General features: G+C 40.7%; 1 protein-coding gene across 3 annotated transcripts in view; it reads left to right on the top strand.

Annotated features, from left to right (window-relative positions):
- The window catches only part of LOC124619758, a 136,578-nt gene that overhangs the window by 58,137 nt on the left and 51,613 nt on the right, over nucleotides 1–26,828 (top strand). For all 3 annotated transcript variants that reach the window (XM_047146337.1, XM_047146339.1, XM_047146338.1), the window contains exons 3-4: nucleotides 4,007–4,052; nucleotides 14,594–14,865. In XM_047146337.1, the coding sequence (XP_047002293.1) occupies nucleotides 4,007–4,052; nucleotides 14,594–14,865 (318 nt within the window). The remainder of the gene's footprint in view (nucleotides 1–4,006; nucleotides 4,053–14,593; nucleotides 14,866–26,828) is intronic.

The following is a 26,828-nucleotide window of genomic DNA, read 5'->3' as shown; positions in this document are numbered from 1 at the left end:
AATTGTAAGACATTTCCAGGGACAGATGTGGACTCTGACCACAATCTGTTGGTTATGAACTGTAGATTAAAACTGAAGAAACTGCAAAAAGGTGGGAATTTAAGGAGATGGGACCTGGATAAACAGACTAAACCAGAGATTTTACAGAGTTTCAGGGAGAGCATAAGGGAACAATTGACAGCAATGGGGGAAAGAAGTACAGTAGAAGAAGAATGGGTAGCTCTGAGGGATGAAGTAGTGAAGGCAGCAGAGGATCAAGTAGGTAAAAAGATGAGGGCTAGTAGAAATCCTTGGGTAACAGAAGAAATACTGAATTTAATTGATGAAAGGAGGAAACATAAAAATGCAGTAAATGAAGCAGGCAAAAAGGAATACAAACGTCTCAAAAATGAGATCGACAGGAAGTGCAAAATGGCTAAGCAGGGATGGCTAGAGGACAAATGCAAGGATGTAGAGGCTTATCTCACTGGGAGTAAGATAGATACTGCCTACAGGAAAATTAAAGAGACCTTTGGAGAAAGAGAACCACTTGTATGAATATCAAGAGCTCAGATGGAAACCCAGTACTAAGCAAAGAAGGGAAAGCAGAAAGGTGGAAGGAGTATATAGAGGGTCTATGCAAGGGCGATGTACTTGAGGACAATATTATAGAAATGGAAGAGAATGTAGATGAAGATGAAATGGGAGATACGATACTGCGTTAAGAGTTTGACAGAGCACTGAAAGACATGAGGCGAAACAAGGCCCCGGGAGTAGACAACATTCCATTAGAACTACTGACGACCTTGGGAGAGCCAGTCCTGACAAAACTCTACCATCTGGTGAGCAAGATGTATGAGACAGGCGAAGTACCCTTAGACTTTAAGAAGAATATAATGATTCCAATCCCAAAGGAAGCAGTTGTTGACAGATGTGAAAATTACCGAACTATCAGTTTAATGAGTCACAGCTGCAAAATACTAACGCGAATTCCTTACATATGAATGGAAAAGCTGGTAGAAGCCGACCTAGGGGAAGATCAGTTTGGATTCCACAGAAATATTAGAACACGTGAGGCAATACTGACCTTGCAACTTATCTTAGAAGAAAGATCAAGGAAAGGCAAACCTACGTTTCTAGCATTTGTAGACTTAGAGAAAGCTTTTGACAATGTTGACTGGAATACTCTCTTTCAAATTCTGAAGGTGGCAGGTGTAAAATACAGGGAGCGAAAGGCTATTTACAATTTGTACAGAAACCATATGTCAGTTATAAGAGTCGAGGAGCATGAAAGGGAAGCAGTGGTTGGGAAGGGAATGAGACAGGGTTGTAGCCTCTCCCCAATGTTATTCAATCTGTATATTGAGCAAGCAGTGAAGGAAACAAAAGAAAAATTTGGAGTACGTATTAAAATCCACGGAGAAGAAATAAAAACTTTGAGGTTCGCCGATGACATTGTAATTCTGTCAGAGACAGCAAAGGACTTAGAAGAGCAGTTGAACGGAATGGATAGTGTCTTGAAAGGAGGATATAAGATGAACATCAACAAAAGCAAAACGAGGATAATGGAATGTAGTCGAATAAAATCGGGTGATGCTGAGGGAATTAGATTAGGAAATGAGACACTTAAAGTAGTAAAGGAGTTTTGCTATTTGGGGAGCAAAAGAACTAATGATGGTCAAAGTAGAAAGGATATAAAATGTAGATTGGCAATGGCAAGGAATGCGTTTCAGAAGAAGAGAAATTTGTTAACATCTAGTATAGATTTAAGTGTGAGGAAGTTGTTTCTGAAAGTATTTGTGTGGAGTGTAGCCATGTGTGGAAGTGAAACATGGACGATAAATAGTTTAGACAAGAAGAGAATAGAAGCTTTCGAAATGTGGTGCTACAGAAGAATGCTGAAGATTAGCTGGGTAGATCGTATAACTAAGGAGGAGGTATTGAATAGGATTGCGGAGAAGAGAAGTTTGTGGCACAACTTGACTAGAAGAAGGGATCGGTTGGTAGGACATGATCTGAGGCATCAAGGGATCATCAATTTAGTATTGGAGGGCAGCATGGAGGGTAAAAATCGTAGAGGGAGACCAAGAGATGAATACACTAAACAGATACAGAAGGATGTAGGTTGCAGTAGGTACTGGGAGATGAAGAAGCTTGCACAGGATAGAGTAGCATGGAGAGCTGCATCAAACCAGTCTCAGGACTGAAGACCACAACAACAACAAATAAATTTTATTATTATTATTATTATGCTGTTTGTTAACATCAGCTGTTCTGTGTTCAAGGTGGAATTTTACTGTAATTTTGATGAGTTTTCTGTACTGGAATCAAAATATTTAGATTATGTATATTATGAGACAAATAAACCACAATTCACAATTCATAAATAGCACAATGGAAAAATGATTATCTCTGTGCTTCCATACAAGCCCTAAATTCTCTTGTCTTTGTGATCCTTATACAAAAAGTATCTTGGTGGCAATAGAATAGTTCTGCAGTCAGCTTCAAATGCTGGTTCTCTAAAGTTTTCACAAAACCTTGTCATCTCTCCAGGGATTCCTATTTAAGGTCACAAAGCATTTCCATAGTGTTCATGTGTTGATTGATTCTACCAATAATAAATGTGGCATTCCACTTCTGAATTGCTTCAATGTTTTATTATAATATGACCTGACTGTTACTCAAGAATAGGCCACACTAGTGTTCTATATGTGATCTCCTTTACTACTGAACCACACATTCCCAAAATTCTCCCAACAAACCAAAGTGAACCATTCATCTCTCCTACTACCATCCTTATGTGCTCATTCCAACCTCTCCACCACATCATTTATGTATGCAGAGAATAAGAGTGGTCCTACCACACTTCCTGGAGCACTACTGATGATACCCTTGTCTCTGATGAACATTCGCTATCAAGGACAATGTACTGGGTACTATTACTTAAGAAGTCTTCAAGTCAATACCATATCTGGGAATCTATTCCATATGCTCATACCTTCTCTAACAGTCTTCATTGGAGCAACTTGTCAAAAGTTTTTTGGAAATCTAGAAATATGGAATCTAACTGTTGCACTTCGTCCATATTTACAGGTTATCATGAGAGGAAAGAGCACACTTAGTTTTGCATGAATGATACTTTCTAAATTCGCGCTCATTTGTTGACAAGCTTTTCCATCTCAAGGAAATTTATTATATTCAAACTGAGAACATGTTCAAGAATTTTGCAGACAACTGATGTTAAGATTATTGGCCTGTAATTTTGTGGTTTATCATCCATGTTTCACTTCTGTACAAGGCTAAACTCAAGACAGTTTTTATATGTGGAACATACTGAACCACACTACCAGTCATAGCATGTGTTGAGGGTGTGATCTTAATTCTTAGCTGAAGGAACTTAACAAAATTAATAAACGATTTCAGTTTATCTGCCTGTTGCAGAATCCAGGCGAATCACTTTATTTGGGGTAATGTTCACTGGATCCTATTACTAAAACTTGCACTTTTTTCCCATAATAATCTTGGGTGCTTTTGTTATCCTCAAAAACATTTTCCATTCATCTAATTTTCTTTTGCTTTCTGCTAAAGTAACTTTTCATTTTGTAAAATACAAATTGCTTCTTTAATTGTGCCAAATTGATTGCATTTTCTTTTCTTGTTTAATTCATTTGAGTGTGTGTGTGTGTTTGTGCGTGTTTGTGTGTGTGTGTGTGTGTGTGTGTGTGTGTGTAAACATATTTTAAATTAAGTTTAGTATAACAGCAACAATTATGTCAAAATTATAAACTATAGCTTACAGCATCATGTGTAATATGTATGTGAAGCATCCAGATTAACCCATTAGAGAATGGATCAATTAATTTGGACAACATACAAATAAAACTGTTTATATATGTTATTCACTGTTAGTATTCTCATGTAGTAGGTAGGTAATCATCATTTTTTTGAATGCACCTACATAAATTTGATGATAAATATTTTGTGAAAGTTTTACTAGTTCTAATAATGGTTTCTCTCTCTATTTCAGGAGATAACACATTCCTGTTCATTAAGAAAATCAGAAAATGTAGTTCGTGAGTACTTCATTTGATATTATCCATATAAATAAAAAACAGATGTTACATATATTCACTACTTTGCAAAAAGTTTTTTGATTGATTTGAATAAATCAAGAGGCTTAAAACTGGCAAGGGCTATAATAGTGTCAACAATTATATATATTGGCAGTGGCTTTATGGAGTAGTGTCATGAGAGGGACCCATGTTTTTATAGAAGAAAAAACAAGTGCGACCCAGAAATAGTCATAGAGGTCAAGGCACTGCATACCAGAGAGATGCATCCAACAATGGTCAAGAGAAATGGAACTCAGAGAAGCAAGCAAATCATTTTGGAAAACCCAGCAACCCCTGAGATCTGGCTAACTCTAGGGCTACTGCGGAAACACATGAGTGGTTGTGTGGCATTAGTTAAACATTCAGATAATGATAAAGTTCTTCAAGTATCTGGCAATCTGTCAGATGTTAGAACAGCCTAATCACTTATAAAGCATATAGTGGTTTCAAATTATTCTGTGTTATTTAAGACAGACACATATTGGACTGTTGTTGAGCAATCACACATTCTGCAGTGTGATATAAAGACATCTCGGCATGTGAGGTCTGTCATCTGGATACCTCTTTGTAATCCACATTAATATATAATTGTGTCTGTAGATTCTAATTTTGTAAATGGTCATGACAGAAAATTACAAATAATTAAATAATTCAATGTATTGATCACCTGTGCATCCAGATTTTTAACATACAGATGACCATCAAATGATACATTTCTAGTGGCTGCCAACCAAAGGCTCATTCTCCAATAATATACACTGCTAGAGTTTATGAGTGCATCAATATGATTTCTTACAATCTCTGTTCATAATTGAGAAATAGTCAGTATAGCAGCAGAATGTACAGATGATTTCCAACCATGTATCCTTTCATTTTAGAGCACTTCCACATATCGTTGGTTCATATACTGTCTTATAAAGCAAGATTTTGTCTTGTCTGCATGTCAGATACTAACATGGTACCACAGCCTGTATCCATAGTCATTGTCCACTGAATATTTTTGATCACAGATGAGAACACAACTCCAGCAATCATCTAACTAAAGGATTTTAAATGTTGCCTGCAAGGATTTTAAATGTCACCTTCAATTATTGTTGGCTTTCAATTGTAAAAGTAATAGTAGTAATAGTCATAGGTATTTTTTCTATATCTCTGTAGCGTGAAATCACATTAAACGCTGAAAATAAACAGCAATGTATTTCAAGGGTCATGCTCTCACCATGTTGCTGCCCATTCCAAAATCATTAAACAGATACACCCCAACATGCAGAACAGAAGTCATGAAACAAAACCACTACCAGTGGGACATAAAGAATAAGAATCACATAGTAGTCACTGATAACATCTTTATGATCTAAAACAATGGAAGATGTAGTGCGAAAAGCTGTAGAGTGGAAAGGGGAACCCAGTAACATATAGGGGCAGCAGCATCCATAGCTATACACTCTTTATTTAAGTTCAGAACTCGATTAAGAATCACTCTGTTTTATTGGTTATAATGATGACAATAAATAAGAAATTTCATACAGCAATTTCAACAACTGATCTCACCCTTCGGGGAAAGTGAACAATGGTACTAAGTCGGCTCATTTATGCCAAAATTACTGTAAAATATTAAATTCAGATTGCAAGGAAAATTTACAGGCAGACCATAGTCGTGCTGAGACTGCACTTAACTACAGGGGCTCAAATAATGAATGCTCTCTCTGTACAAATAATTAAAGGTCCTCTAAAATTTTAAAAACAAATATATGATAGAACAATAAAATAATTAAATACATCAAAACAGCGGGGCCAAATAGTTGCTAATTTCCATATGCCTACAACCAAGTTATACAGGATCAATTTAAAAATGATTTTGCTCCTGCAAGACAATCAAATGCAACTCCTTCAAAATTTACCTGAAGTGCAGATACAGAAATAATACAATGATTAATAAATGGTAACACTAGAAGCAACCAGTCTCAAAGGCAAACTACTATAATGTCTAAATGAATTAAAACACTAATTTACCTAAAATATAAGACTTCAATTCTTATAATTTTCCAGTCCAGAGTATTGAATAAACAAATTATCCAAACATTCAATGCTACCATCAATAAGCCAAGCATAATGAGATGAAGACATATTAATTTGCCCTTTCAGGCCTCAATTACTGCTATTGAATTTTTTAAACAAGTTACAGGATAATTTCACAAGATATACCAATTTAGGCTACAGGCCCACCAGTTAGGTAGGCCAATCAGCCTCGTCTCCAGGCAAGATACTGTGATGGCACCACACATAACAGACTCCTGTCTGCAGAGATCCAAGAAGCCACAACTGTAACAGACTAAGATTGGGCATAAGCAAGTGGCAACACAATGGATCACATTCAGTTACAGACATACATAACAAAACAACAGATTTATCAGGCTTTGGTGGGTATCTAAGAAAATCCAGGATGGGAATGCACGCAAGTGTTAGCCAGTACAGCCATGTGGCAGCCAGTTATACAAACAACTAACTGGCAGGCAGTAATGACATGAGTACACAAACACAGTGGAATGGGCTAATGGCATGAATAAATAAACCAGACCGCCCACCTGCAAGCCAAAGCATGTATCCAACACAAGGCCAACTTCAAAAATTTATGGAAAACATTACATTAAAACACACAAATTCACCCTTGCCACTTAAAAACCAACACTATAAGGTAAAACAACCAGAACTCTGGGTAGAATTCATCATGTATAACACAGATTTAAACCTGCGTGAACAATAACCACTCTTTGGTTTATCAAACAATCTTTAATTTCAAAACATACCCTCACTGGTATTGTCTAGCCTGACTCTTTTATAGCTGTTAGAAACTTTAAATCATTCACAGGATAGCAAATGCAATAACAAGGCAAATCAGGAGCAGTCATTAATTCAACAAATTAACCCAATGACAACAGGCAGCTCACCACCATAGTTTAGCACATTAAGTTCAGTTTAGATTAGGCACAAGACAGCCGGCTGTGACACGTGGTCACATTAGAGACTGCAAAGACAAAGGGCTTACAAGGTGAGACAATGTATCAGAAATACGTTGCACATGCAACATTACACTCTCACCACAGTCACTTGAGAAAAGAACCAGCCATTAGCGACTATTGAGGTAAAAATATACTATCTGGTGGGTTACATGAGCCACTTCCCAGGAAAGATGCAGGCAGGCCCCGATGCACATCCACACTTAACCACGGCAATATGGCCATGTGTGGCCATATTGCCGTGGTTAACCTCTGCAGCTCTTGTTGTACGTGCTGCCAACTTATGCTGAAGCCAGCCCAGATGTTGTAGCAGGCAGGAGACGTCCACTGATAACCATTGTCCATTCCTAACTGCCCGAGGCTTGGAGCCGCACCTCGCAGCTGTGTGCAGGTGGTGCTGCTACCAAGACTCAGTGTGCAGGGGAAAAGATAACACAAATGTGCAAATCGATGTATCACTTGCAAGCCACACAGCTCAGTCGTGAAGTAAAACAGTTAAGACAAAAAGTCCTCATTTTACATTTATGTTGATCCATTTGCATCTGTGCAGGTGAATCACACTATTGTTTGATTCCCATAGCGCTCACCAGTCTTCAGCAAGTTCCTGGCTGTATCTGTCTGTTGTCTTTCCAGGTGACTTACCAAACAGTTTCTACAAAAACTCGGTCGGGCACACGGTTTTAATGTGCCAGGAAAGTTTCATATCAGCGCACACTCCGCTGCAGAGTGAAAATCTCATTCTGAGTTTCTACAGAGACACAAGTGCACAGTGACACATTAATGCATTGAGTAACTGACAGTGCCTCCTAATTCAAAGACAACGGCAAATGGTTAATAACAGTTCCTGGAAAATTTCTGATATTTTTTTCATAAAGATCCATGAAACACTTAAGGAATCCATTGTGACTGTATCCCAGTTGTACATTAAGCACACTACAATATCTGTCCTGGTGGATTGTTATTTTGAGTCCTTCAAGAAACTTAAGCTTTTTTCCCTTCTTCTCTGCCTATGGTATCTCTCAATATACGCAAGTATCTTTTAGTGGGTTGCTTTGCTACTACTGATTTGTCATAATAATCCAGCCTAAAAGCATCTCTGTATCCTTCATACATCATTGAAAATGTTCTCCCACTCTGCCCATTGCATCTTTTATCACGAGATGAACATTGTACCTTAGACACCCAAATGTTCTAATTTACTCTTCCACTTCTCAATATCATGTTTTAAACTGTATATTGGTAACTTTCTCTCTGGTAATGCTAGCTTTATATTGTTCTCTTTGAATAGATTACCTTATTTCTCTGAGATTTTACCTTAATATGGCACAGTGACAATCGTTCTCTTATCATTGGCTTCTTCCACTTATATCCTCTTCTCCTAGTTTTCCATAAGTTGATTCACCATACCTATATTGTAACTGTTATTCACTGCTTTTGCTTACTAATTTTTGACTCGTCTATATTTTATTTTAAACTCAGTTTCTCCTCTGCATCTGTTGGCATATTTGCCCCACTGTGCACCAAACTTATGAGTGCAACTTCTTTATATACACTCATGCTCATAAATTAAGGATAATTGCAGAATGTGGTGCTACACAACATGGCACTACACAAAATTGGTGCTAAAAGCATAGGCACATAGGGAACACATACAACACAGATCTGTAAGTCCATGGTATCGGTGATAAGTTAAGAAAACAGTCCTGAAACACATGTGCTACAAAATGGCACAGTTTCCTGCGCATGTACCCTGACATCAATGTGGGATATGATCACCATGCACACATACGCAGGCTGCACAGCGAGTTGGCATACTCTGGATCAGGTGGCCGAGCGGCTTCTGGGGTATAGCCTCCCATTCTTGCACCAGTGGCTGTTGGAGCTCCTGAAGTGTCCTAGGGGTTTGAAGACATGAGCGATACGCTGACCGAGAGCATCCCAGATGTGCTCGATGGGGTTTAGGTCTGGAGAACAGGCAGGCCACTCCATTTGCCTGATATCTTCTGTTTCGAGGTAATCCTCCACGATGGCAGCTCGGTGGGGCTGTGCGTTATCATCCATCAGGAGGAAGGTGGGACCCACCCCTGAAAAGGTGAACATACTGGTGCAAAATGACGTCCCGATACACCTGACCTGTTATAGTTCCTCTGTCAAACACATGCAGGGGTGTAAGTGCACCAATCACAATCCCATCCCACACCATCAAACCACGATCTCCATACAGGTCCCTTTCAAGGACATTAAGGGGTTGGTATCAGGTTCCTGGTTCATGCCAGTTGAAAACCCATCGAGAATCACTATTCAGGCTATACCTGGACTCATCCATGAACATAACGTGGTACCACTGTTCCAATGACCATGTACTGTGTTCTTGACACCTGGTTTTACGGGCTCTCCTGTGACCAGGGGTCAGTGGAATGCACCTTGCAGGTCTCCGGGCGAATAAACCATGTCTGTTCAGTCGTCTGTAGACTATGTGTCTGGAGACAACTGTTCCAGTGGCTGCGGTAAGGTCCTGAGCAAGGCTACCTGCAGTACTCTGTAGCCATCTGCGGGCACTGATGGTGAGATATCGGTCTTCTTGTGGTGTTTTACACTGTGGACGTCCCGTACTGTAGCACCTGGACATGTTTCCTGTCTGCTGGAATCGTTGCCACATTCTTGAGATCACAGTTAGTGGTACACGGAGGGCCCGTGCTATGACCTACTGTGTTTGACCAGCCTCCAGTCACCCTAGTATTCTACCCCTCATAATGTCATCAATGTGTTCTTTGAGCCATTCTCAACACACAGTCACCATTAGCATGTCTGAAAACGTCTGCACACTTCCTCGCTGCACCGTACTCTGACATGCACCAACACACCTCTGCGTATGTGGTCTGCTGCCAGCACCACCGTGCGACAACCACAGATCAAATGCACCACATGGTCATACTCCAAGATGATTTAAATGCGCAAACTGCCCATCAGAGCATTGTTTCACCATGTATCAGCATTATCCTTAATTTTTGAGCAGGGGTGTATTCGTGGGGTGGCATGATTCATTTGGACTCTCTCTATATGTTGCAGTAGGCTTTCTGAAGACATTAATACATGCAAATTATCATTCCTAATTACTTCTAGGTCCAAAAATTGGATAATTGGATGCAGTTACTACTTTCATGCCCTACTGTGAAGTCAATTTGGTTATAGGACTCAAGTTCTCTGAGAATTTTGTCAGTGTCATCTTCAGTTCCATCCATAATCAAGAGTATGTCACCAATATATTGTTTGCAATAAATAATCTCATATATTTCAGAAATGCTAAATTTTAAAACATCCTCTTTTGACAAAATCATCAGAAAATTTAATGATTTCCATGAGAAAATTGTCTTCACCTTAGAGCAAGAATGTAGTAACCACATGCACCTTTTTTTACCCATGAGCAATGATAATTGAGATCCGTTAAATCTGTTTAATGATTTAGTTATGGACAGCCAGTTGATGAGAGCAGGACTCTTGAAACACATTGTGTCGATTTTCACTATTTAATTGGTTGTATGTTAAATAAACGTAATGATTTACTTACACCCATTACCTCAAATTCATAAGATGGATGATATTAAGAAGTAACTATTTTGTTAGTCCCTGGATAGTATTATAATCTGTGATTTAACATACCAAAGGCCAGAGTTATATAAACTGCTCAAAACAGTTCTGCACCACTCCTTCTAGTTTGATAGTTTGTAATTTTTTGATTTGAAACTTCTTCTTCAGTGCCTTTTTGACCATTGGAAATCATTTTACTCAACCACCATTGTAATGCAGAAAGAAGTAAACACTCATTCTGAATACAGTTCAGCAGCATACACTGTCTCTCCAATCTCGAGATTGCTGCTTGTATACACTTTTCAGTCAGAGAGCATGTCGCAAAGGATCATATCACAGCATCATGCCTGTACCTTGTACCACTACTAGCCTTTTCCTTTTCTTTTCCATTCATAAACTGAGCAAGGGAAAAACGACTGTTAGTATGCCTCTGTAAGAGTCCTAACTAAGGATAACTTCATGATCCTTGTGTGAAATGTACATAGGCAACAATAGTATCATTCTACAGTCATCCGCAAATTCCAATTCTCTAAATCTTCTCAGTAGCATTCCTCAAAAAGAAAGCTGCTGTCCCTGCAGGAATTTCCATTTGAGATCCTGAAGCATCTCCTTAATATTTTCTTGTTGATCGAACCTGCTGGTAACAAATCTAACATACGAATTGCTTCGATCTCTTCCTTTAATCCAATGTGGTGGGATCCCAAACACTCAAGCAGTATTCAAGCATGGATTACACTAGTGTTCTATATGCAGTCCCCATTACAGATGAACCACACTTTCCTAAAACTCTCCCAGTAAACTGAAGTTGACCATCTGCCTTCCCACTATGATCCTTACATCCTCATTCCATTTCATATCACTTTGCAGTGTTACACCTAGACATTTAGTCAACCTGACTGTGTCAAGTAGCAAACTGCTAAAGCTGTATTAGAACATTATGGGATTGCTTTTCCTACTTGTCTCTATTATCTTACACGTTTCTACATTTAGAGCTAGCTGCCACATTATGGGATTGCTTTTGCTACTTGTCTGTATTACCTTACACGTTTCTACATTTAGAGCTAGCTGCCATTCATTACACTAGCTAGAACTTTTGTCTCGGTCATCTTGTATTCCCCTAGAATCACTCAGCAATGGCACCTTCCCATACACCACAGTGTCATCAGCAAACTGCTGCAGATTGCTGCTCACCCTGACTGTCAGATAATTAATGAATCAAGAGAATAAGATTGGTCCTATCACACTTCCCTGGGCCACTCATGACGATACCCTTGCCTCTGAACACTCACTGATGAGGACAAAATACTGAGTTCTATTACTTAGAAAGTCCCAACATCACTCACAATCTGTAACTTTGTCTGTACACTCATACCTTGGTTAACAGTCTGCAGCAGGCCATTGTGTTAAATGCTTTCTGGAAATCTAGGAATATGGGTTCTGCCTTGTGCCCTTCATCCATGGTGTGCAAGATACCATGTATGAAAAGGACAAGCTGAATTTTGCAAGAGTGATGATGCTTTCTAAATCCTTACTGATTTGTTGACAGAAGCTCTTCCGTCTCAAGAAAATTAATTGTATTGAAACTGAGAATATGTTCAAGAATTCTGCAGCCAATCATCGTGAAGGGTATTGGTCTGTAATTTTGTGGGCCTGTTCTTTTACCCTTCTTATATACAGCAGCCATCTGCATTTTTTCCAGTCCCTTGGGACTTTGTGGTATGTGACAAGTTCATGATAAATGCAAGCTAAATAAGGGGCTAATGCTTCTGATTACTCTGCAAAACCAAATTAGGAGCCATCTGGACTTGGTGACTTATTTGTTTTCAACTCCTTCAGTTACTTCTCTACACCAGGGAGGCCTGTTTCTATGTCCTCAATGCAGGAGTCTGGATGACAGCCAAAGAATGGTATGTTTGTGCAATCCTCCTGCATGAATGATTTAAAACTTTGGCTTTTCTCTAGCTGTCTTTTATTGCCACTCCAGGTTAGTCAGTGTGTGGCTGGAAGAAACCTTCGACCGAGTTAACAATTTTTCATAGGACGAGAATTTTCTCAGGCCCAGGTTCAGACCATATGTGCATTGTCACATTATGGCAAGAAGGATTATCAGCATTGGAAGTTCCCTAGCTAATTGATGTACACAACAGCAAACATTCAAACATTTGGTGGCTATTTTGAGACATAGTGCATTGAACATCTGCCTCACAATGGTGGCCTACAGTCAACAACACCTGCTGATGGCAGTCAACTACAAATTAAGGCTTATAAGCACCCCATGGAGAATTAAACATAGCTGCTTTCTGCCTCTTTGAAGGAAAGTCAGTGTATTGGATTCCATCAGACCACATGTAATCATCTCCACACAGTGAATTTGGGCTCTAGGCGTCTATCACAAACAACAATACAAACTTCTCAGCATCACTTTGCGTGAGAAGATACTTGAACAAACATGTCTAATGGAACATTGATCCATGGCATTGGGTTCTCTTTCCCAACACATGGAGTATTTGTCTCACACCTGTCAATAATCATAGAAGAGTCTGGAGATGGGCAGGTACCAAAGCACAGCTCAGGCCTGCAGTCTCACAAATTCAGAAGAAAGCTGAAGATTTTGGACACCTCTTATTACTGTCGAGGGTACTTTAAGTGCTGTGCAGCATCAGGGTAGGATCAACTAGCCTTTTACCTAGCTCTATGGTCAATGTTTGAGTGATGTGTCATTCAAGACAATAATGCACAAACATGCCACACGCACCTTACAGACACCTTTCTTCAGGTGGTAGAAGTCAACTGAGTGGAATGTTTTGACAAGAACTCAAATGAGCATATAGTGAGCAGTTGAAATGTGCAGTCCATTGTCATAAGAACCCTCTTCACATGCTAGGTGACCTCAAGGAGGCCCACCATCAAAGAATGGGACATGCTTGAGCTGTAAAGCCTCAGTCACCATCTGAACATTACAGTAGACGATGAAAACTTGTCGCTGTCCACAGATTTGTAGTAACATAGTTCAGAATGTTATCCAGCAGCACATTTTGATTTCATATATGTGCAAAAAATGTACACTTTTGCATAGTCTTCCTTTATCTTGATTATTATTTTGTTTTTATGAAACAATAAGGCTATTTTTAGTTTCATAAAATTTATTCTTGAATCTTTACTCTTTCATTCCCTGCTCTTCTTGAATCTGAATCTACACACATTCCCAGATATGCAGGAGGAGTTAAACTATTTGTGAACTATTTAGATTAAAGTAACCAGATATACCCTTTCTTTCTAAGCTGAAAGCTGTATAACGATAATTGCAGAATTAACTCCAGGCTCTTCCTTCTTCCAGCTCACTTTAACAAGTCACTACATTTTCAAGGATACCTGAAACAAACTGAAAACAAGTATGAATAATAGCAGAAGTTTTCGCAAGCAAAAAATATGTATACAGAATGTTTTTATACAACCATATTTTACTTTATTTTTGAGTACTGATGATTCTTTAACTGTTTCTCATATTCTTTGGTGGAGTGTTACTTGAAATTCATTCAGCACCTATTAATTTAAACTGGCTGATATATATAAAAGAGGGGAAGGGACATGAATAGCAGCATAGTCAGTTTGCAAAAATCTGCTTGTATCATTATGCACCATGATTCTTCCTAGGATGGTGTGGTATCTTATGAATCACATTATTACACTTTTCCTTTCCTTGTCATAAATGCTTATTCAGATTTAATATTGCAATTGTTTGTGTACATTATTATGCCCTTTTCATATGACCATTCACACAGTGTTGTGATTATGTCTTCATCATTTAAAAACTTTAAAGTTTAGAGAGTATGTATCTATTGCATTATCATTTCTTAAAAATCAACAGAAGATCTTTACATTATCTTACATTTTCAGCAAATATCAGTGATTGGAATCCCCCAAAGGAAGAATTTCAACTGAATCTGAAAGATTCAAAACATGGAATAGTCACAGCAAAATTTCCAATACCAGATACACTGATAGACTTTGAAGTTACACTTCTCATGAATGAATCAGCTAAAACAGAAGATGAATGCAAGAAAAGTCACATTCATCAAGAGTTTGTAACACATTCAAGGAAAGTGATCAACCGGAACCATTGCAGCTGGATGAATGAATCAAGTACATGCAGTTCTTGTGCATCAGTGGTTTGTATCAATGTTTTTTGAATGTTACCTAATATTTTACATGTAATTATAAAGAATTTTGCTGTATGATTGTAAATAATCAATTGGGTTCTTTTTGATTTACATGTACTATAGTTAATATTGTGTACTTATTTATTTATTCAACACTCTTTTTAACATTTTTATAATATAGGACTTATCAAAACATAAGACAGTATAAAGCTGTACATATTTACATTCATGTACAAAATATAGGCACGTATCAGCTGCAATATTACGTCTAGAGTGGTAGCTTCTCTATCAGCACATATTCATCTACATCAGCATCTACCTCTCCATGACTAATCTAATTCACACTTAAGTGTGTGAAAGAGGGTTCATCAGACTACCTTCAGACTATTTCCCTACTGTTCCACTCTCTTATAGTGTATGAGAAAAATGAACACTTAAATACTTTCATATGATCTCTGATTTCTCTTTATTTTATTGCAATAATCATGGCTGCCTATGTAGAATGGCATCAATATAATATTTTGCATTTGGAGGAGGTAGTTGGTGTTGATATTTCATGAAAAGATCTTGCCATAGCAAAAAACACCTTTGTTTTAATGACTGCCAAACCAGCTCACTTATGGGATCCAAGAACTATGTATCCTATTTTGTAGTAATGCAAATTGAGCTGGCTTTCTTTGGCTGCTTTGGATTTTTTTTTTTTATGTCCTCTGTCAATTATATTTGGTAAAGATCCCATATGACACAGCAGTACTCTAGCAGAGGACTACAAGCTTATTGTAGGCTGTCCTATTAGAAGACCTGTTGCCTTTTCTAAGTGTTCTGCCAATAAAACACTGTCTTTGGTTGACTTACATCACAAAATTAATAATGTAATTGTCCCAGCTTCAAGTTATTTGTAATTGTAATCCTTAAGTATTTAGCTGAATTTACAGTCTTTAGATTTGAGTGATTTATCATTTAAACAAAATTTAGTGGATTCCTTTAAATTCTCATGTGGATGGCTTCACAATTTCGATTATTTAAAGTCAACTAGCACTTTTCACACTATACAGATATCTTCTCTGAATCATTTTACGATTGGTTTTGATCTTTTGATAACTTCATGAGACAGTAAATGATGTAATCACCTGAAAATAATCTAAGAAAACTGCTTAGATTGTGTCCTAAATCATTTAGACAGATTAGGACTAGCAGAGGGCCTATAACACCTCCTTGGGGAATCCCAGGTATTACTTCTATTTTACTCAATGACTTTCTGTCAATTAGTACTAACTGTGACCTTTTTGACAGGGAATCATGAATCAATTCACACAACTCAGACATTACTCCACAGGCAGACAATTTGATCAGAAGTATCTTGTAAAGAATCTTGATTGATTCTAGCAAAACAAGCAATTTTTTATTGAATCAGGTACAAGAAAATGGAATTTTATGTACATACATATAAGCACAAAAGACGCATAATTACTGAAACATGTGGACTGATTTTGCTAGAGTAAGAATACCTTATGCTATGGATCAGAGAAAAAAAACTAATGTTGAAGTAAGAACTAGAATGAGGACAAATGAAACAATGATAGGTAGAACTGAAAGAAAATCATTAAAGTGATATGGGCATTTGTTGAGAATGGCATATCATCAGTGGCCAAAGAAAATTTTTGAATGGGGACCAGATGGCAGACATAAAAGCAGCAACTACAATGTTGATGGAAAGATCACATAAAAAAAAAAAATGGATCATTGAGATGTTTGCATAAAGGATGCCCTGAATAGGGAGGCCTGGCAGAAGATAACAAGAATGCAGCTAAATGTTGTTATTTATTGATCTTTGTATTAATTAATCCTGTGGTAGTAATAAACGTAATTTAATGTCCACAAATATGGTACAAAAGACACATATGTATACATATTAATTAATAGAAATACATCAGTAAAATTAGTTTAATTTTATATATATTTTTTTGATACATATAACTTTCTGAGTAGAGAGATCATAAGGCATAATCTACATATTTGAGCAATATTTCAAATATTCATTAATGCTGTAGAAGCTGTGGATTATTAGTAGAGCTTTTACTTCTCTTTTAAATGTATTAAATTTTGGTATTCTTTTGATCCTATCTGCAAATGCAAAAATAGATTTTTTTGTTTTTGTAATACAGTGTCATGATATTTTTATTTTTGTGTACATCCCTAAGAAAGTCATTGCTGTTCCTTGTTTCATAAGTGTGGCTCTCACTGTTCAAAGCTGAAAACTCTCCTTGAGTCTTAATGAAACAGATACTTTCAAATGTATAGATGGCAGGGAATGACTGTTTTGAAAAACTAGCATTTCCCCAGGATAGTGTACCATTCCATAGTAGACTCTGCACCTAGGCCTAATAAGCATTAACACCTGTGGAACTCCAGTCTGTAGTGATATCAAGTAATATATGATATGGTGGTATGGAGTCACCACACTCTTTATTTTATTGAAACTCAGTACATATCCAGATACACAACATAACACACTCGAGTGACAGAGCAAACTGCCCTGCTACTGTCAATTGTTAGAGTTGATTTAGTCTTTCCAGCGACTCTAATGTTCCCTCCATCCCCCCCCCCCCCCCTCCACTCCCTCCACAGTGTGGAGGCAACAACCAGGATGGCAGAAGCATTGGCAAGGCTGGTCTGGTGCAGGATGTAGAGATGATAGTCAAGGAAATGCGTGAGTGCGTGGATGGCGCAGGTGAGCATGGGTGGAGGATGTGGGAAAGATGTATCCCCCAGTATGTGTGTATTGGGTGGATCAGCAAGGAGCTCGCTGTCTGGAGGGGGCAGGCAAGTAGTGGAGATGATCAGGTGACCATAATCGGTGCATTGTGCATGCAGAGTTGTGGGGTCAATGCTATCAGGCAAGATGGAAACTTCGTGGAAATGGTGTACCAGGTACTCAGGTGACACTGTGCAGTCATCGTGGGCCCTTGTAGCTCCTCGTCTGTAACTGTGAGGCTAAGATCCTTTGTGTGAGAGCAGCAGACATCGAATACCATCTGGAAAGGATCGAATGCAGGGAGGGATGGTGGGGTGTGAGGGGAAAAGGGGGGGGGGCACAGTGATGGTAAAGTCTATATCAGGAGAAGGCTTGTTGATGAGATGACAGGCAGGTTTCAGTCTGGTGATGGAGACCGTAACTGGCTTGGTATTAAGCAGAATGTCACATGTGTTGGGGTCACACTGGAGAACTCTATGTGTGCCCGAGAAAAGGGGCTGGAGTGCAGTGCAGACATTATTGTCACACAGCATGACTTGGTCACACTTGGTTAGGTGTTGGAGATGAAAATTTTAGTTGGGTTCTGGAGGTGAAGAGGGGGACATGAAGGTTGGTAATGTGACACCAGACATTGTCAACCAAGGCAGAAAGCCAGGTTGGCATAGAGGGGTGATCAAAAGAGACAACATAATTAGGAAGGGATAGTGTCTTGCCTTATAAAATCCTGGCCAGTGAGGCACTGAGGTTTTGTTTTTGTGCTGTGCGAATACACAGCAGCACCCACGGGAGTGCATCAGACCAGTCACCCCTGTGGCACCTAAGAGCAGCCTTAGGGTGTGATGCCACCTCTGAACAAGCCCATTACCTTGAAGGTGGTAGGTGGTGGTTCTGTAATGGGTAATGCTGCATAGTTTACAGAGTTTTTAAAACAGCAAGGACTTCAGTTGCCTACCTTGAGCCATGGTTATGGAGGCATGGCAGTCAAAATGCACAAACCAGGTAGATATGGAGCTCTGGGAACTGTTTCGGCAGTGATGTCTTATATGGGGGTACCCTCTACCCAGTGTGTTACCCAGTCAACAATGGAGAGGAGGTAGTGATAGTTGCCTGAGGGGGGAGGGGATCCAACAAGGTCCACATGAATGTGTTTGAAGCATCCCTTCGGTATCTGGAAGGTGCCTAGCAAGGGGTGAGTGTGCCAGGTGGTTTTACATCACTGGCACAGTACATAGGCCCTCCTCCTCAACTTGCACTCAACGTGGGGCCAAACGTATCATTCAGTGTGGTTGAGGTTGTGAAACAGGTCAAAAATAATTCTGTGGAATTGCTGTGAGACAAGTGTACATATACATCCCTGGGAAGTGTCACAGTGGACAGGGCAGGTTGAACTGGGGATGAACTTTGGCTCAATGATGAGGGTGAGGGAGGCATCATTTAACAGGTCCTGTAGCTGAGAGTCATCCTGCTGAGGCTGTGCAAGCTTGTCGAAGTTGACCATGGCTGAGATGGCACCAATTCAAGACAAGTAGTCAGCAACTATGTTGTCTGCACCTTTCGTGTGACAGGTGTCCTTAGTGAATCATCTAATGTATACGAGGTGATGGTAACGGCAGAAGCACTTGTCCTTGGTGGGCCACAGATGGCATCAGCTAGGTACCAGTGATCCATTTAAATGACGAGGGGTGTCCTTCAGCATCTTATCAGAAATACCACATGGGCCTCGTATTTGGCCAGTAGCTCCCAGTCTTAAGCTGACCACATGCGCTGTGCCTTGGTGAGCTTATGGGAGAAGAAACACAAGAGTTGATCAGAGCTGCCGACCTCTTGCTGAAGGATGGCTCCTCTTACTAAATCACTAATGTCAGTGGTGATGGACAAGGGAGCTTCTTGAATCGGGTGAGCTAAGGTGGCTGTCTGAATCATATTGTCCTTCATCGCTTGTAAGGACTGCTATATGTCCGTGGTCCACCTGAGCTTCCTGTGAGCAGTTGTATTTTTGAGGACCATTGTTAAGTGTCCTTGCAGGGCACTGGTGCGGAGCAAGTGACAGAGAGAGAAACTGTCCATTCCGAGGAAACAGAGGAGTTCATTGTAGTCAGCTGGTGATGGTGCTGTGGGGCTGGGTGGATGCCAGAAGCAGTAATGATGTGGCCCAAGGAGGTGACTTGCACCAGATGAAATAGACATTTGTCAGTGTCAATCACTACACTGTTGGCTTTGAGAGCACCGAGAAATTGTTTGAGGAGGAAGTATGAGTCCATGTCTGGCAAAAAAAAAATGAGGATATCATCCAGATATGCATAAGAAAAAGAAAATTTAGAAAGCTGGCTGTCTGTAAAGTGTTTCCTGGTTTCTGCAGCATTTTTTATTCCATGAGACATGAAAAGGAGCTCAAACAATCAACAAGGTGGGGTTGTGGCAGTTTTGTGAATGTCATCTTTGAACATTGGTATCTGCAGATACGCCTTCTTACAATCCGTTACACTGAACGCTTTAGCACTGTCAAGATAGTATATGAAGTCTTGGATACTAGGGTCTGAGCAATTGTCCATGATTGCACGGACATCCAAGGCACCAATAATCCCTACAAAGTCTAGCCAAGCCTTCCTTCTTAGGTAGTGGTGGATGGATGATGCCCAGTTGCCATTTGATGGGCAAACAATTCCAGCTCGTAACAACTTGTCCACCACTGCCTTCACCATGTGGAGGCAGCCAGTGGGTAGAATTCTGGGGCACTGACTAACCTGTGGGCACTGGGTATATCATTAATGTGGTGCACTGTGCCGTTGTTGATGGGTGACAAGATAAAAAAAAATTACACAGTGTGGAGCCACTGGTTGACAGTTTGTCAGCATGGGCCACATGGAAGTCAGTGTCCCAAGCAGATGTTGGACGTTAGCTACAGGCTGGAGCCAGGTTGCCCGAGCAAGGTGGTAATCTGCACATGCACATGTGCGGCACGGTCAGCAAGCTGTGGAGTTTCGGACATGGCACGACAAGCAGTGTCGCATGCAGGTGCTGCCTCAGCCCACGAGGCAGCGGCATCAGAAGGCAGTTGCAGAATGTTGCTGGGCTGCCTGGGCAAGGTTGGGAGCACTCGGCAACTGTGTCTATATTGAGAAATGCCAGAAATGCGGTCAGCCAGGGACAGGCGGGTGTCGAGGGATTGGTTACTAAGGGCGAGTGAAGACAACGTTACACTGGTTGAGTTTGTAATTTTTGATATGTCTGCAATGTTAATTTTTGATATGTCTGCAATGTTTGAGTGTCACTGTCATTTCTAATCACTTGGGCAACACGTGGAGTACTGTTTATGTCTGTCAATAATGAGGGTTGCAAGAGTTCAAAGAAATTCACAGTCAGTGTAACAGTATGGAGGCGTGATGGCCACATTGTCGCAATGCGAATTTGCACTATTTTAGTGTTTACTCAGAGTTCAGGGTCACCAATCACCATTGTGGAACTCTGGTTCATAATGGTAATGAATAATAGAAATACAGTGGTACGAAGCATGCAACACACTTGAGTCACAGAGCGAACTGCCCTGCAACTGTCAACCCTCAGAGAGATCACTGTGAGTCATTTTCTCTGGCCAGTGATGCTAATGTTCCCACACACTCTTCCAGTATTATAACCATCTTTGAGCATTTTTAAAGTGTAACACCACTTGCTTTCCTCAGCTTAGGTGTTTGTTCACCTATAATCCTAAAAATTTTACATGTTTCTTTTGCTGAATTCTACTGTTCCATAATGTAATCTTTACATTGGTTCTAGTTTTATTCCTTATATGACTGAAGTGTTCCCATACAGTTTTTTATCATTAACAATTAGACTGTCATCTTTAAATCATTTTTATGCTACTTTTACTGTTTCTTCTGTTTTTTGCTGCAACTGATAATCGTTCTTTTTTTCATAAAGATGCTAGCATCATGTGCAATTCAGCAACAAGAACCAATTAACAGAATTGACTTTGTAGTAGATCTGTCTCAGACTATGCAAATAGCAGAATAGAAATGTCAGTTACAATCTACAGACTGCTCATGTTAATTATTTTTATTAGTTTTGTTATTGAAAGCTGTCAGGTTTCCATCCAGTTTTCAGCACTGAAATACTGAAACATTTCTACTCATCATCTGGTAAAGACTGCATTTGCTTGAAGAGCAAGGTACCAACTTATTTTTGCATTTTTCCATTCTCTGTTGGTCTCTCAAATTTACTGCTGGGTAATGAAGCTCTAGTAAATAAAGTATTTATTCAGTATAAGTGAGCAATACGAACATTGTGTGAAGTAGGCGACTGCACATCTTGCAGAGGTCTCACAATACTTATACCCATCACTCAATTTTTTGATGAACACCTCTGTAATAATCAAAAGGGCCAACCTGCACAGATATTTGCACATTCCCACTATGCAAGTCACTCAGTGGAATTACTAGATTACCCATGCAACAGATGTCTTCCATAGCTGATATCCTGGCTTCTCTTCCTTCTCTTCCTCCCATCCTTTGTTTGTTACGGTTTACTAGTATCCGAGGTAGCAAGTGACATATGGAAGTAGGCACTGATGTGGTGCTTTCATTAAATAATAAAGCAAGTATTGTGCCATGTGCTTTTATTGATCCATAAGCACATTATGGCAGCTGACTATACAGTGGTGGCTTGAACTGTAACTCTGCAGGTCACTTTAGTGAGAGCTAATGTCATGTGGAGTGAGTGATGGGAGACAGTAGATGGGGAATAGAAGGTAGACTCAGGGAAGGACTATGGATGGGAAAAAGAGGCAGCAGATTCACAGGATACAATGTGGGACAATAACCTGGACAAATGGATTGATAGGGAGAACCAGAATAGAAGAAGGTTAGAAAAATTATAGTATCAAAGGCTGTGTTGCAGGCATAGATCTTACGGTAACACTGGCAGTGCTGAAAATTTTTCCCTGCATAATGTACGTCACAGCTATTGGGCAATGGACACTATGGGGAAATGAAGGAGAATGCAGAAAACAATGTTTAATGCATGTTCCAGTGAAGCAAAGGAAAAGCAAGAGGGCAAAATTTCAGTGACACGAATTGTTTATTAAGGTAGACACTGCTACAATTCATTTACCAAAACAAAAAGGCAAATATGTGATCTCAGGTAAACTAAAGGGAAAATGGCATGTGAGCTGTAAACTGCTGGATTGTGACTAGTCCTGGTTGAGAAGCTGTCTGCCTGAGGCAATGCACAAGGCTGACTGATGCAGCTGGTCCTGGAATAGTTGTTGTGCATCAGTGCACAGGTCATTGTTGAAATGCTGGTTAGAAACTAAAGCACTGGTTCACAAACAAAAGCCCTGGCTCACAAACAATAGCACTGGTTCACAAAGAAGGGAGGACCATTCACACGAATTCGGCATTGATCATTCATCACTAGTGTATGCCGAAGAATGCTGCTTCACACATGGATGTGAATTCTGGGCAGAAACACCAGTAGGCAGATTATGGTAGTGGGGGAAAGACATTCCATTTGCTAAGTTTCCACTACACCACTACAGCACAGGTGCTATAGACAGCATCTAGGTGCAACTGTGAGGGGAAGGTCTTCTGCTGTGACAGACAAGTGGGACTCATGAAATTTTAGGTTTCACTACAACCCCCCCCCCCCCCCCTTCTCCGTGCAAGAGGAGGATGTCGAGCTAAAAACACTGAATGTAGTTCTAGAATGGGGATGCCTTAGTGATGAGCATCAGTGGCAGGCAGGTGGGCAAGTGACAGGTGAGGTCAGAGGTACCTGAAAGCCATTGGGGTGTGGCGGTGCAGTGTGCAGCAGGGGGAAATAGCTGGCCACTCCCGGAGGCCAGGATGGCGTGGCAGTGACAGCGGCAGGCTGTGTCTGGGGCATGTGAGACATGTGACAGACAGTTGGCGGGAGGATGCACTGAACCGCACAGCCAGAGGCACACCTGAGGGGGTGCAACAATGTGGCTGGGGCTGCAACATGGGAAACAAGGTGCTGAGCATTAGAGCAGTGGGCATGAAGTTGGCATCAGACCACATGAGGAACTGCAAAGCAGTGCAGTTTTGCTGAGTTCGGGATGTAGGGCACGCAGTCAGGCAGGCATGGCATATGTGGTTACGCACTGTGCATCCAGCACATGTGACGTAGTGCGCACCAGAGTGTGCATGCACTAGCAAGCATTGCTGCTGCTGCCGCTGTCATCTGGCAGATGCCCTTGTGAGATGCTGGCACAGCAGCGGGTTATGGCATTGATTCCAGGGTGCTGAAAGACCATCGCCTGTGGCTCTATCTAGTAGTGGCAGCGAGACATCAGGTTCAGAGTCAGACACCACACACTTGGTGTCATGTTCCATGTGCTGAGAAATGGGAGCAGGAGTGGGTGCAAAGGGGAGTGAGGTGGCTGCATCTGGGTCCAGCTGGTGGTTTAGCGGTGCTGGTGATGGCAGTGGGTATGGAGATTTCAACTGCTGGCAGCATACAAGCATTGTCAAGGGTAAGCACATAAGTTGACTTTAACCTGTTGATGGTCACAACTGGGCCTGCATGAAGATGCGTGGTAAATGCTTCATCATTTTGGACCCATGTGTTGTGGGCAGAGTGTGGGCCGGTAGTCCTCAATGCATAGCATTACATGAGTGCACGAAGTACACAAAAGTCTTGCATTCACCATGGCACTATGGCATTTGCCATGGCACTATGGAGTTGTCAGTTGGAGCCAGGCCATACAGTCTTGAAACTAAGGTGGGACACGGATAGTAGCCGGCAGATGCTGTGGCTCAATAAAGTTGCCTGATAGGGCTAGGGGGTGTCCGTATGCCAGGCCGGTGGCAGATGCATCCGAGTCAGTCTTTTGGGCCACCCACAGACCTAACAGGACCAGTGGCAGGATGGCAGACCATTTTGTGTCATAGCAGATGAGGGCAGATTTTAAAGTATGGTGGAAATGTTCCATCTTGTCATTGGTTGCAGGGTGGTAGGTGGTGGCAAAATGAACTGGGCTGTTGCAAGTCTTCAACAAGGTTCTGAATAAGCAGGAAGTGAATTGATGCCTGCAGCCTGATGTTATGTGGCAGGGGCATCCAAAATTCTAAACCCAGGCATTGATAAACACTGCGGTGGCAATTGTTCCTGAAATGTCCAGGTTGGGGATGGCTTCTGGCCAGCATGTCAACCGGTCTATCGTCATGAGTATATAGCAGCAGATGTCTGAGGATAGCAGGGGTCGAATGATCTCAGTGTGAACATGAGACAATCAGTGCATGACAGGAGGAAATGGGGCAGCGGGTGCATGAACATGAGGGTCTACTTAAGTGCGCTGGCATGGGACACAAGTGCAGGCCCAAGTGCAGCAGTCACTTTGTATGCGAGGCCAGAAGAAGTCATTTCCTTGGATGAGGACAGCGGACACCAGAGATGCCAGACTGTGCAGGTGGTTGGAAGCTGGTTATGAGAAGGCAGTGGTGGGGAGACAGGGCAGATGCAGTCTTTGGAGATGTCAGTTTGCATGTGGTTGGGAAGGATTTCACACCGTATATGTAGGTCTGTGCTAGAGACCTGGTAGAGCTGGAGAACAAGGTTGGAATCCAGGTCTTGACGTAATTGACCTATTGTGGAGGGCTGAAGGAGGAGGAGCAGCTGAGGCAGTCAGTGACAATGTTATCGACACCAACTATGTGGCATATATCAGTGGAAAACTGAGCCATGTACTCTTGCTGATGAAACAGACAGTGCAAAATTTGGGTGGCATCTTTCTGACATAACCATGCCATAAGAGGGTGGTAGTCAGTGAAAATGGTGAATGGGCATCCCTTAACCAAAGGGTGGAAGTTCTTCACTGTGTCATAGACAGTGAGCAGTTTCCGATCATACCTATTGGTCTTGAAACTGGTCATCATAGGCGGGGCCTAGGGTATGGACATGTTACCCTTTGTTCCATCTCCTTGCAATGCAGCGGAGAGAGGATTCTGAACAGAGGCTGCATTTTTAAGGTAGTAACAAATAATTGCCATTCTTAGGAATCTGCAAAACTCTTTGTATGTCATGGATGTGGAAATTAGGAGATCACATGGACTTTCTCAGGTATGGGTCACAAGCCTGAAACAGAAATGGTGTGACCTGTGTCTACCCTGAAAATGAATTTTTCTGTGTTGAGAATGACCCCTACACTTTCGAGGCAAGCAAAAATCTCCCTGGGGTGCTCGTGGTGTTCAGCTGTGTCCCACGAGTAGATAAGAATACTATGGTGGTGCCAGGTATGTCATGATTACAGCTGCATAAGAACAGGATGGAAAGTGATCTGCTATGGCAGACTGTGGGACTCGTTAAAGTTTAGAATTTAGGAAGTGCCACAATCTCATCTACATAATTATAGAAGCTGAAGTCGTGAAGGATCCAGATGGCAGGGATTGTGAAGCAGCCATGAAATCAAGCAGGTTGTGCTCAGCTGTGTGTTACACCACTGAATAGTCAACTCTGCCAGTGGCCACAATTTGGCATTGGCCATTCATTCAGATGGAGAGTGGTTGGTTGTCATGCCCACATTAAATTTACTGCTGGAACTTTTTATTATATTTTATTATATAATACATGATAAATTTATAATATATACTGTGCAAAATTAACAGTAAGGATCCCAACACATTTTCCTGAGGCACACCAGAAATTACCTCGATAAGTCAGCAACTCTACCCAAGATATTACCATGAAATCTTCAATATAGTCACAAATTTGCGTGATATGTTGATACAATCATACTTTCAATGAAAGTGTAGGTATGGTTCTGAGCCAAATGCATTTCAGATGTAAGTAAATACTGTTTCTACCCGACTGCCTGAATCTATGGCTTGTGAGAAAAGCACAAGTTCAGTTTTGTATGACTGACGTTTTCAAAGTCCATGCTGAGTGAGATGGAACAGGTCATTCTGATTGAGCCAACTCATCAAATTTTACCTCAGAATATGTTCTAATTACAGAAGAATGCTGAAGATTAGATGGGTAGATCACATAACTAATGAGGAAGTATTGAATAGGATTGGGGAGAAGAGAAGTTTGTGGCACAACTTGACCAGAAGAAGGGATCGGTTGGTAGGACATGTTCTGAGGCATCAAGGGATCACCAATTTAGTATTGGAGGGCAGCGTGGAGGGTAAAAATCATAGGGGGAGACCAAGAGATGAATACACTAAGCAGATTCAGAAGGATGTAGGTTGCAGTAGGTACT

This window comes from Schistocerca americana, chromosome 6 (genome assembly GCF_021461395.2).
Source record: "Schistocerca americana isolate TAMUIC-IGC-003095 chromosome 6, iqSchAmer2.1, whole genome shotgun sequence".
Lineage (NCBI taxonomy): Eukaryota > Metazoa > Arthropoda > Insecta > Orthoptera > Acrididae > Schistocerca > Schistocerca americana.
Note: the sequence above shows the minus strand (reverse complement) of the source record. Positions and strands in the feature narration are given on the sequence as shown.